At 40.1% G+C, this 13,373-nt stretch overlaps 1 protein-coding gene across 1 annotated transcript in view; it reads right to left on the bottom strand.

Annotated features, from left to right (window-relative positions):
• LOC118406256 (low-density lipoprotein receptor-related protein 2-like) overlaps positions 1 to 13,373 on the bottom strand; it is a gene marked incomplete in the record, with an annotated part of 97,758 nt that overhangs the window by 4,480 nt on the left and 79,905 nt on the right. The window contains 18 exon segments of the mRNA XM_035806184.1: positions 331 to 399; positions 521 to 602; positions 824 to 894; positions 1,262 to 1,349; positions 2,340 to 2,462; positions 2,941 to 3,120; positions 3,715 to 3,935; positions 4,464 to 4,592; positions 4,992 to 5,136; positions 8,311 to 8,496; positions 9,023 to 9,154; positions 9,612 to 9,752; positions 10,407 to 10,532; positions 10,927 to 11,052; positions 11,455 to 11,592; positions 12,104 to 12,220; positions 12,555 to 12,671; positions 12,897 to 13,013. Of these exon segments, the coding sequence (XP_035662077.1) occupies positions 331 to 399; positions 521 to 602; positions 824 to 894; positions 1,262 to 1,349; positions 2,340 to 2,462; positions 2,941 to 3,120; positions 3,715 to 3,935; positions 4,464 to 4,592; positions 4,992 to 5,136; positions 8,311 to 8,496; positions 9,023 to 9,154; positions 9,612 to 9,752; positions 10,407 to 10,532; positions 10,927 to 11,052; positions 11,455 to 11,592; positions 12,104 to 12,220; positions 12,555 to 12,671; positions 12,897 to 13,013 (2,308 nt within the window).

Raw genomic sequence — 13,373 nt, 5'->3', positions numbered from 1 at the left:
ACATTTACAGAAATGTCTTGATTATATCTATTATTGATTTGGCAGAAGGAAATGCAAGATGAGGCAAAGTTTAGCCTTAGTAGTTTGTACATTCAAAGTAATTTATTTCTAAAATGACGGATAAAAACTGTTGATGAAAGTTTGATACCAGTATCCCTATCTGCTCCTCAGTCCCTCTTCAAAACCTTATCATTGTGCTTCTTCTTAACAATACTTCCAAATTATAGATTTCCCTTCTACTAGAACTTCTAGTCCTTACATGTAAAGGACTTAGAAATGACATAATGATGATTGTGAAAAACAGGCCAGCAGATGTCTTGTCATACTCACATGTCAGGCATCTTGGGCCTGGGAAGCTGGATATCTGAGAACTGAGGCATTTGGGGCAGGGTCCCTCCTCTGGGGAAAGAGACAAAACATTGATAGAGTTGAGTGATTGCCTAGATTATACTTATGGGCTATTTGAATATGAAAGTTATTTTAATTCCATGTTAAAAGTTATAATATAAAGCATCTTCACCTTCTCTTGTAGTAGAAGAAACCGACGATAGCCAGAACTATGATCAAGATCAGCAGCAAGGGAACCACAACTGCAGCAACATCTGTAACACAAAGTTTCAACATTGGCATACAAAATCACATGACAATGTCACATGAAGCTTGAATGTGTAGCAATCTCAATTTTTCACATGATGCAGACTACAAGAGTATCAAGGTTTGGGTATACTGCACATTTTCTAACAATTCCCAAAGTGCTGTTTTTATACTACACAGTGTTGACTGTAAAATCATGTTTCTTCTTATAGAATCAATTCATCCTTACTTGCAGCTCCCGGTGGCCCACTGCTGGAGGCTCCCAGCTCACAGTTATCTCCCAGGTATCCCTTCGGACAACTGCACAGAACATATTAAGATGTCAGTGCGAACAACATTCAGTACCATGGGCAGTACTGGCTGTGTACATGCTACTCGGCTATAGAGACAGCTTTATCAATGTGAATGTCATTTTGCTACAAGGACAAATAAATATATCATTCAACACCATGGACAGCTATATAAATGTTAATGTCACTCATTCAAAAGGACAGTTGTGTCTATGTGCCTTTCAATATGTGTAGTTGTGTGTACATGTATACTGAAGTCTCACACATTTAGTCTTCCTTAACAAGTTTTTCACACATCATAAGTCAACAAAAGATGCGATGATACTGATGCGTGCAAAATTGGTGATTCTTGTTGCTAAGTTGAAGATTGAACTTACTTGCACTTGGGTATCCCCTGGCTGATGACACAGACTCCTCCATTCACACAGGAGCAGACAAGAGGGGGGTCAATGGGCTCCGAAATAGCTGCAAAACAGACATACCTGTAAATACTGGAGAAATTCTAATCAACTACATGTACCCATTATCTTGTCAAGGTAGTGTCTCAGATATGCAAGATCTCCCTCCATCCCTCCCTATCTTCCACTGCTCTATGTAGATCTTCAAGAGTGCAGCAAGTGTTTTTGCACAGTTGTCAAATGTCCATATGAGCTGTGCATGTAGTCCTAGCCCTAGCCATGACCATGCTCTGGCACCCATGAGAGACCATCACTAACATGTATTAACTACTCAGCCAATTCCAAATCAACAGTTTACGAAAGAAATATATACAACATCGAGCAGATTAAAATGGGACTGAGCAGAGCACTTTGGACTAATGCTTGTAGCCTTTCACAGACTACACCTATTTATCAGATATTTTGTGAAAATGTATATTGAAAGGTAATTAATATGTAATTAGGTGTCTCCAGGAACAAAGTCAATTCTGGAGAATTCTGCAGAATTCTGCAGAATTCTGGGAACCTGAGCCAGAATTCTGCAGATTTCCGGGAACCTGAGCCAGAATTCTGGAGAATTCTGGGAACCTGAGCCAGAATTCTGGAGAATTCTGGGAACCTTAGCCAGAATTCTGGAAACCTTTGTTCCTAGAGAAATCTAATTGCATTCTACATATTAATTACCTTTCAATATACATTTTCACAAAATATCTGATATATAGGTGTAGTCTGTGAAAAGCTACAAGCATTAATCCAAAGTGCTCTGCTCAGTCCAATTATAATCTGCTCGATGTTATACTTCTTTTAACATGGCATTATGGGAATGTCCAAGCTTTCCCTTGTTATACTGTGTTATATCAAATGGCTTTGCAGGCCCTCAAAAATGGATTGAACCCGTTTGACACAACAAGTATTCATTCAACAAACAATTAATCTTTTAGATGTTAGCTAGATTAGAGCAGCCTTTTACAATGCATCTAATACACCGTATACAGTGACATTTGGATGGTTAACCTACCTGCATCACACTGAGTCTGGCTCCCAGGTACAAAGTCGGACCCATCCGGGCACACACAGCGGTATCCGTCAGGGATCTGTAGGCACATGTGGCTGCACACGTTCGCCTTACACCTCGTGCTCACTGGTAAGGGAAACAAACAGTTAACATGAACCTGCAGTTCCAGAACAAGCTGCTAGGGGGACCAAACTTACTAAACATTTTCCTGATATCAAAAGCTATCTGATACTCGAAATCAATACATGTTCAGGATAAAGAAATTAAATGGTCCTATGTTTGTTTTAGTGACTCAGTCATGTTCAATCCCTTTTTCCAGTTAATAATGATTTGTTCTGCCAGTTCATCTGGTGATGCTGAAGAAGAGTGATAGATGCCACTTGAAATGTGCAGAAGTTTTTAATTGGCCTTTGTGCGGCTTTACTTAGGGAAAGATTCACACACACAGTGACACACATGTATACAAAATAAAGTTTATCCAGGTTGAGTCCCTAAGTCCAGACTACGTCCAGACTTCTTTCGCATGCATGCGTACTTAACAATGGAAGATGTGAACTACTCTAACAGAAGTACCCTTCATAGCCAGAACACTACACGTCCTTACCCTCCTGGTCATATCTGAGTTTCTGGTGGATCTTGATGTCTGTGGGGAGGTTGATGCCTGACTGCAGCAGGACCTTCACCCCTCGGCCAAACTTGTCCTGGTGGTAGATGTTGCCTGTAGTCTGGGTGGTCCAGAACAGCTCTCCCTCAAACACGTCCAGGCGGAACGGATTCTCCAGACCTAAAGTTAAACACCAGTTAACTGTTGAGTAACTGTTGCAGATTCCAGGTGACTAGTTCCATTGGATAGTCATTCTCCTAAACAGAGCCTAGCCTGCAGTTCATACAGTATAATGTTATCTTGGGGAGTCTCAGTCAAACTGGGCTGAGGTTTCCACTTTTGTGGGCATGTCTTCCTCTAACCAGACAATCTGCTTTGCCTGAAGAAAATGCTAAGGTGATTTTGATTGATTGACAGCTTGTCAGAGCCCATAATAGTGGAAACCTTGTACAAAATTCCCTGCAATCTTAAGGATACACCAATCTTAATTTGTTGCTTCTTGGATTGACAGAAATAAATACATGATTAAGTGCATGAAAACATAAAAACATAGATTCAAATCTTCCTCCCAGCTCTCTGTTTTGAACTTGATCTGTTATCTTGTACTATTTCAAATGTCTGAGGACCAAGGAAACGGTCTAAGTCTCAGTTGTGCATCTTGTTGGAAGGAGTTACATCAAAGTTGCCATCTACAATTTGAAAGAAAGCTTTTGCATAGACAAAGAAAGCCTACATTTTACCATAATCATCAACTGTTACATCAACTGGACCCACCTCCACTAAGCACCATCTGTCTGTCTGTGCCGTCCCAGTTGATAGATTCGATGACATTTTCCTTGGCGTCGCACCAGTACACGCGGTGGTTGTTTGTGTAGTCGATGGTCAGCCCTGTTGGCCAGCCCAGCTGCGTGCCCACCACCACTCGTCTCTGCTCACCGTTCAGCCAGGCCTGCTCTATCTTAGGCACGGCTCCCCAGTCTGTCCAGTACATCATACTGGAAACATACAACTCATTACATCTCTAAGGTCTCATACTACAATTTCCCTGTACCATTGAGTTTAATGGCTTTTAATCAGGACACAAAGCCAGGGAACATACAGTTTTTCTGGAAATGTTTGCTTTCTATTGCAAGCAACTTTGGACAATAAAAGATGTCCCACAAGACCAGATAAATGATATTCATGGCATTATACATTCAATTGTAGCTGCAATCAAGTATCTGCAGTAGGCACTCTTTGACCAACATTGCACTCAAAAAAGCAGTTCAAAAGATCTGGATTAATTACTTCTGTTAAGTGATAAGTACAGATTACAACATACAGCTACATTCATTTGTCCAACTGAATATGAATTACACAAGTAACTAGTATAAATCTCTAATAATTAAATCATGAACTTAACAGTTAAACTTGTAACTTATGACTGTGTCATAAGTAATGGTAATAAATGACCGTCTCCTTCACCATACTGGCACCATGAGAGTTTTTGCACACATGAACATGTTAAAGAATGGGTGACTTACCCCTTCTCAGGGTTGACAACGATAGCTGCAGGTCTATCCAGGTTGTTACTGACGAGGGTCTTCCTGTAGCGACCGTCCAGCATGGATACCTCAATCTTATTGGTGCCGGCATCGGTCCAGTACAGGAGGCTATCAGAGGAGCCACAGGAAAACTTCAGTACAAGCCAAGATAACAACTGACTTAACTTTATACCTTCCAAAAACCAAGGGTAACAGATAAATTTGGATGTAAAATTGGATTAGAATGATGTTGCAGTTATATGCCATGACATTATTACTCTTCATAACAACAAAACAACAATCAAAATTAAGTTTGATGCAACCATACTCATAAGACAAGAATCAAGACAAAACTTGATGCAACTATACAAATAACATGAGAATCAAGATAAAGCTTGTTGCAATCATACACAAACAGCTGTAATAGTGAGTATAGACAATCACTGCCTTTGCCAAGAAGAGAAATATAAACCTACTGGATCCACCCCTGAGGTGTGGCCAAAAACGAAAAACAAAAGCTTGCCCTACCCAGAGACCCAGTCCACAGCAATGCCATCTGGCTCAGACAGGCCAGAGATGCCCAGGTCCTGGGTGATACCAAGGTGGGCGGGGTCCGTGGGGAGGGACGCACGTTTGATGGTCTTTGCTGAGGTGTCAGAGAAGTACACCAGACCTGGGGAGGGACACAAGAATTTACTTAGTATGTCAAAGTCTGGAGGAATGCTGATGTTAAACAACAATCACACAGCAACAGTTTTTTCTTATGTTGGCTGTCATTTAAACAGTGGCAGCTATTGTCCTTTCTGGCCCTGTATACTGCTAAATCACTTTCACATGAAATTGCTGTCCTTGGTGCTGAATGACATCCACACTGACATAGCTGTCTTAAGTGTTGAATGACTTTATCATTTACACAGATATTCTTGGTGCTGAATGACATTAACACAGATAAAACAGTCCCTGGTGCTGAATGACAATCACATTGACACAGCTGTCCCTATAGCTGACATTCATGTCCTTGGTGCTGAATGACGTTCACACCAACATAGTTGTCTCCAGTGCTACATTTGTACATGACATTCACACCGATATAACTGTACCTGATGGTAAATTACAATTCACATTGTTTGTACTTGGTCTGTCAATGCCTTTTTGACCCAATGAGGGACAGTTTACTACATACATATAGTAGTAGTATAGTAGTATCCAGTATTTGATTATACTGCTGCTGGGATCCCTGACACAGGGGTAGGCAGCAGTTGGCTAGACCAAACTTTCCCATCTGATATTAGGGGGGGACACTATTTTGCAAAAATGCAGTTTTTGAAGAAATACGCCCCTAGAAATATGGAGACGGTCCATCTGAATATGAAAATGTAAAAATTTTGAAAATATTTTATTGCTAACCCCCCTGTACATGCCCCCTGAAGTTTTTAAGTTGACAATGTACTGAACTAGTATAACGCTATACTACCAAACACGCTTAATGCCTTAGAAATTGTACTTTGGCATCCTTGGCAGAATATTTGACTTCAGGAGAGATCATTGTGGATATCTGAACCTCCAAATGCAATTCCCATGCAAATATGGACTATTCCAAATCACCCCCATGGCAAAAATGGACTGATCCAAACTCAAAATTTGACGAAACGGGCTACAGGTATATTATAGTATAGTCTGTAGTCATTTCTACCAATTTTTACACTCAATCGCACAGAGGCAGTTAGCCTTGTAGGATTTTAAAATGCCAGTGGTACTCAAATACTCTGCAAAACAGATTTCTTTGTAGCGAAATGGACCATTGTTTTGAGTATCACAAGTTTTCACATACTGAATCAGGTCCAGGTTCAGGTCCGAACCTCTGGACCTGAACCAGACCTGCATGAACCTGAATTTCCTGTACTGTTTACCCACCCCTATTAGGCACCCCTGTAGTTACGTGTAACTTATGTTTTCTATCAAGAAATAAATACTTAAGAATGTAGGTGGGGGAAAGTTGTGTTCCAACTGAAAAATTTCAGGTTGCGCACTGCGCTACCTGAATTTAAAATTACGACTTACGTTGCTCAAACCAAAATGCATTTTCAAGTGTGCAAGTGGGTATTTCGAGCACTGTTCCTGCAGGTAAAGGATGCAGCCTTCGGGTTTATCTCTAAGGAGATGTTCCAACAGACAAGGAAAGAAAAAGTCTGTAGTGCCATTGTCCAAGTGGTAACCATGTAATTACCAATCTGAAGTTACAAGGGTACTGAAAAAGAGAAAAGAACCCGGATCGTTTAGACAGTACAGTAGAGAAGTCAGGAAAGGAGGCAGGATACCAGACATTCTGATAGCTTGGAAGAGAAATGAAGAAGAGCTTAAGAATTGGAGCTGTGCAGGTATTTCTGGTGTCTACCTGCACCTAACCTGCACTGGTCCATGTACTGGGTATATACAGGTTAGTGCAGGTAGAATTGGAGCTGTGCAGGTATTTCTGGTGTCTACCTGCACCTAACCTGCACTGGTCCATGTACTGGGTATATACAGGTTAGTGCAGGTAGAATTGGAGCTGTGCAGGTATTTCTGGTGTCTACCTGCACCTAACCTGCACTGGTCCATGTACTGGGTATATACAGGTTAGTGCAGGTAAAATTGAAGCTGTGTAGGTATTTCTGGTATCTACCTGCACCTAACCTGCACTGGTCCATGTAATGGGTATATGCAGGTTAGTGCAGGTAAAATTGAAGCTGTGTAGGTATTTCTGGTGTCTACCTGCACCTAACCTGCACTGGTCCATGTAAGGGGCATATACAGGTTAGTGCAGGTAAAATTGGAGCTGTGCAGGTATTTTTTTATGTCTACCTGAACCTAACCTTCACTGGTCCCAACTAAATACTAGGTTTTTATACATAAACGTCATATGATGTAGGTGTACGTGGATTAATATTAGCTGCATTGAATGTTACGACTACCACCTATATTAAGTAATATTCTGTAGAAAAGAAAAAATAGCAATGGTTCCTGAACAATTTTAGTATGAACTATACTTCAAAAATTCAGAGTGGTACAGGTAAAATTTGCCTGGTGCAGGCTATTTTCAATGTTACCTGCACCAGTGCAGGTATGCAGGAAAAAGTATTTCGAGCCTTGGATATAGTATGTACATTGTACAAGAGAGGTTAGTAGTAGAGAGAACAGTCAACTGTTGCTTTTCTGTCCATACTTCACGACACATATACAAAAACACTGGTTTTAAGCTTGGCAAAAAAACCGTGTTTTTGTAACCATGAAACAATGTTTCTTTTTGAACTTGCCCAATTCCTTGGCATCGAGTTTCTGAAAATTTTACCAGTATTCTTGTGAAGATAAAGATACTCTGTAGTTGATTTGGGTACTCTTTCTTATTCTCAGCACTTGCCGAATTACTGCCCTACCGTGACTTCCCTGTTTTTGGCTAAATAATGAAAATTCGCCCCAATACCTGCTGCCCTGTTGCCATGACAACTAAGAATATTAAGCCAAAACCTTATGGAAAGGTATCTTGGAGTGTAATTGCATCATTTAATAACCCAAATTGTGCAAAAAGAACTGAAGTAATGCAGCCAGTGCTTGCAGACGATAGCAATGTCACACAAGTACATGGCGAGGGGGGTATCCAAACTTCAGGGGGTATGTACAGGGGGGTTAGAGTTTTACAATTGCCTAATTTTTGTGATTTTTGTGTTTAGATAGATCATCTCCATATTTTAGGATGCGTATTTCAAAAAGTTTGTACTAATGTCCCCCCCTACTGATATAAAAGAAGAAGCCCTAAAACATATTGGATCACAGTTGACCTTTACAAGCACACAAAGTACTGTATTCTTACCAGCACTTCCATCAGAAGTATCCCTCTTCTTACGACTGGACATAGTGGCATAGTTGTAGTCGTAATCGATGGCTGTGATTCGTCGTTCCCCGATGATTAGATCATTGTACTCTCCCCTCTCATCACCTTCGGGGTAATACCTCCTCATTTCTGGGCCATCGCTGAAAATCACAAACTTCGCCTCACCTGGAAGTACAGATATAAATGTTGTGTTAAAAACAACTTTTCTCATACATCCAGGTGCAAAAATTGTACCTAACTTTGGTTGGGGAGGTAAAAGGTGGTTGAAGGAGAAGGATGAGCTTCACTTTCCAATACCATGCCCTGGCTTTATGTCCGGCAATCAGGATGTTCCCAACTGATGCTAGTTAATTCATTTTTACCTGAGTCATATGAAAAACCAAGTGTCAAGTGCCTTTCCCATAGGCACAACTGCAATTGGGGTCTGCAAGGGATTCAAACCCAGATACTTTGGATTCTAAGTCAGCATAACTTTACCACAAGACCACCCTGCCACCAGTTAGGTACACTGTTGCGAGAAGGCTGCAGTGATGACTGCAACATGAAATAATTTACATTGGGACTGAAGCTCCAATGATTCTACAATAATAGAACAATAAGACAAAACAACTTTGTTGACAATGTTAGATGCCTCCTGATACTTGATACTGATACTTGAGAAACAGTCTAGAATAGTTCTGTTTTGACCTACCATCATATGCCTTACAGATGGGCACATCACCCTCCTCCAGTCTGAAGCCGCGGGAACACACACAGCGGAACGAGCCCTTGTTGTTCCTGCAGCCCTGCGGACAGCTGCTGAACACCTCACACTCATTCACATCTGGAACACAAGGTCATGTCAAGTATTAATATTGAGTAAGCCAATACAGAACTGATGTACTGTCATAAAAAAAGGGCAAACACTTTCACTACTGCTTTCATTAACCTTTAGCTATTTTGAATTCCAAGGAAAGGCTATGCACCTACTATTTCTTTAATAAAAATGAAACCATTCCCGGGCCACCCCCACCACTTTCTTGAATTTGCAGATCAAAGAAAATGTTTTACCATTTTCAGCATGGCATCTGTATTTGTATCTGTATCTGTACAGCTGGCATAATCATTCTACAGCATATGTAACACACCGGTTCTTTTCTGCACCTATACTAAATAGTTGATATGTCCACCTATTCATTAGTTATTATGTACACACATTCTGTGTTTAACAAGACAGAACTTGACCTACCACATTTAAAGATAAATGAAATGAAAGCAGAGAATTTACAAAGCTTACAGACCTGCACATGACTTGCTGTCCACAGCAGAGATGGTATAACCAGGCCCACAGGAGCATACATAACCACCCAGGATATCTGTACAGTTCCTCTCACAGCCGTGGTCTCCATCCGTACACTCATTCCTCTCCTCATTGTTACTGTCTACAATGAAAAGTGCAAAATTTCTTTTAGTTTGTGTACAATATTAAATTTCCATATTGTTTTTCTTAGATTTTGTACCAGTCCTGTATGCTTTCATGTGCTTTGCAAAAACGTTCATGATCTATCCTTCATTTTCATCAGCACTCCTGGTTTTTTGCTTTGGTTTGAAAGAGAAATTGTAAATATTCAGTTGCTATGCTGGTATCTCGTGGGAGAAGGATCTTAAGTATGAAATCAGGCAAAAAATACAAAAACTTTCAATGGTAAAATCCAGAGCAAACTATTCTGTTTCAGAAGTATGTAATTTTCATATCAGCACATGCAAGAAGAAACAAGATTTAATAACTAATGACAAGTTGTTATGACAAAACAATAACAAATTATGGTTAAGAAAAAAATAAACCTTCGTTCAACATATCTCCTTTGTCAGCTTGTAAATAAAATGAAAAAAAAAACTTGGATGTAAATGAGAGAAAATTAGATGCAAACGATTTTATCTACTATCATGTATATGTATAGCAAGCTATTATTTTATTACAAGACTATTAGTTTTATCTATGAACGATTAATTCAATTCAAAGAAAAACGGTGTTGTACAGTATACACCATGTACAACTGTTACAGGAAAAGTTCTGTCCACCAAGATATACTTACTACAACCGCGCTCATCTGACAAGTCTCCACAGTCGTCAGCGTTGTCACACAGCTTGGTGCTGGCCACACAGTTGTGGTTCTCACACTTAAACTCATCGTCTCTGCAGTTCTGTCGAGTGGGCTGGCCTGTAGACAAGCAAACACCACACACTGGTCAAAATCATATCTCTAAAAATCAAATGCAACATCAATAAAGTTGTTGACTTTGGCTTTCCATCATGCAAATGATATACAACATTTAAAAAAAAATTGAAGATCTTATCATACCTCCCTGAAATATTTTTGTAAACTTCTTGTCTGTTCCTTGCAAATAAAGTTAGTCAAGAACTTTTGAATCTGTAATTATTCACTTTGTACCTTGTGTCACAGAATGATATATCAGTCAAAAAGGCCTACAATCATGGCATTGCTGTGAAAACATTTTGGCAACTAAAAGTACCTTCACTGTCCAGTTGAATCATTCTAAGATTCATTGTAACAACACATGCAAAGTTTCAACTGATATCATATATTTACTTACATATTGTGTGGTTGTTCTCATCACTGGCATCTCCACAGTCGTCCCTGAGGTTGCAGAGTTTCCAGCGAGGGATGCAGGGACCATTGCTGCACCTGAACCGGGTGTCCTCCGGACAGTCTATCTGGTCTGCAGGGGAAATCCAAGAAAAAGAAAACATTTACCTAAGATGCTTCTTCTTCTTCTTCTAACAGTGCACAAACCAGTGCTTATGTTACTGGGTGGTTCTAACCATACTACAGAAGCCAGGTGAAGAACCCTGTGATTGGACCACCCTAAACCAATTAGTAGCCTTGGCATGTTTGAAACTGATTTGGAGCCTTTGATTGGCTTTCTGATTACCAATGAGGAACACTGAATATAGATATGACCAAGAGGCTTTTTAATCTTCAAACTAAACAATTCATCACCATTGAATAAAGAAAATACATGGCCACTGGCTACTTCAAAGTGAGATTTGCAAATCTACATGTTGTATGGGATTTGGACAATATATATATATATAGAAAAAAGTACATCTTGTGAACTTACAACAAATCTGTGTTGTCTCGTCTGACCCATCCCCACAGTCATCATCCCCGTCACAGCGCCATGTTCTGGGGATACAGATGGTGTTGGCACACTCAAACTTGTTGGCAGGGCAGTAGCTACCGTCTGGGTATCTGGTGGCTGAAATTTAACAACATTAGTTAGTGAATGTGAAAATTTTAGTCATACAAATGTACATGTAGGTCCATTCTATTAATGATTTACTAAGCCGACAACACAATAGAACAAAAACCATGTTCTCTTGTATGAATGTACAGTCTATTTTCTAAATATTGATTTAAAGAAATTGGTGCTATGTGACATTTGCATTGTATAAGCTGGAAAATTTTGAAGCTAATTAGCCTTAAGATATACATTGTTGAGGTAGGAAAAGTTCAGTTCAGCTCAGTTCATCCTCATATGAGGTGCCATTAACAATGTCTAAAGGAAAAGGCATGACAAAACATCAATAAACAAAGCAAGATCAAAAACCTTTGTTTCCTGTAATGTTTGCTTGTGGACAGTAAGGTAATAACATATTACAAACTGAGATACAATGTAAATCTGCCATGAAGAAAAGAAACATTTTGTTAACCTTTGCAATGTTTGAGTTAAACTTAATTGTTCGCAACAAAGCTGCTAGAGTACTTACGACAGTTGAACTCATCAGAAGAGTCTCGACAGTCCCGATCCCCGTCACACACGAACCTCTGGTCTATACAGTGGCCGCTCTGGCACTCAAACTGGTCTGGAGCACAACTCTGGGTTTCTAGGCGGAAAACAACAGACGAATGTTTCTATCTTTTTATTGTTACTTACTAATAGCCTTAATCAGATATCACAATGCTCTCAGAAATATACCATGTCTGATAAATGACTAGTTCTACCACCTCTGAACTCTTACTTCCTGTCACTCCAGCAAGTCTGGCCTTTGACTTCCTGCCAATCTGCTTCTTATATAGTATATTCTAGTAAGTTAACTATTTACACACAAGCACAAATTTCCAGAAGCAAGACTGCCTTATTACCAGGTCTAAACAGGTTTAAAGATGAAAAAGTTCTGGAAGATGAAGTCTTCAGTATGTGGCAAATTCACTACTCACCACATGACTGTTCGTCTGATTGGTCACCACAGTCGTTGTCGTGGTCACAGATCCACCTGCCCGGGATGCAGCGCCCGTTCCCACATCGGAACTCACTCTCACTGCACTCCCTCGGTGCTGTTCAGATAAATATATTTGTATTATCAGTAAATGTCAACAAACGAAGAACAATGAGGTTGTGAATGTAAAATGTAATGTCTCTCTTTAGTTACTTTTATGTAGTTCTGTTACTTCAATTGATCTGTAACTTATGTTTTTTCCTAGACACTGTACATGATTATGCAAAGCAAGAGAAAGCTTCCATCCTCCTTGTATTACCTACAGACCACAGACAGTACTTACGACAGCCAGTCTCATCACTCCTGTCTCCACAGTCGTTGTCGTAGTCACAGTGCCAGCGGGCGGGAATACAGCGGTGGTTATCACAGCGGAACTCTCCTGGTGCACACGTCATCGACTCTGCACAACAAACATTCCCTTTAATCTCTATGGCATTATATTGTTACTAATGATTCTTAGAACATATATTGTAGATCCCCCTCTTTACCTCAAACACATCATAATCAGCCAACACATCATAATCAGCCCCCACTTTACCTCAGCCACATCATAACCAGCCCCCACTTTACCAACCACATCATAATCAGCCCCCACTTTACCTCAGCCACATCATAATCAGCCCCCACTTTACCACCACATCATAATCAGCCCCCACTTTACCTCTAATCAGCCCCCACTTTACCTCTAATCAGCCCCCACTTTACCAACCACATGCATAATCAGCCCCCACTTGGTTGCATAAAGGCACCCAATGTATCT

The sequence above is a fragment of the Branchiostoma floridae genome, chromosome 18 (genome assembly GCF_000003815.2).
Source record: "Branchiostoma floridae strain S238N-H82 chromosome 18, Bfl_VNyyK, whole genome shotgun sequence".
Lineage (NCBI taxonomy): Eukaryota > Metazoa > Chordata > Leptocardii > Amphioxiformes > Branchiostomatidae > Branchiostoma > Branchiostoma floridae.
The sequence above is the reverse complement of the archived record's forward strand: the minus strand, read 5'-3'. Positions and strand labels throughout refer to the sequence as shown.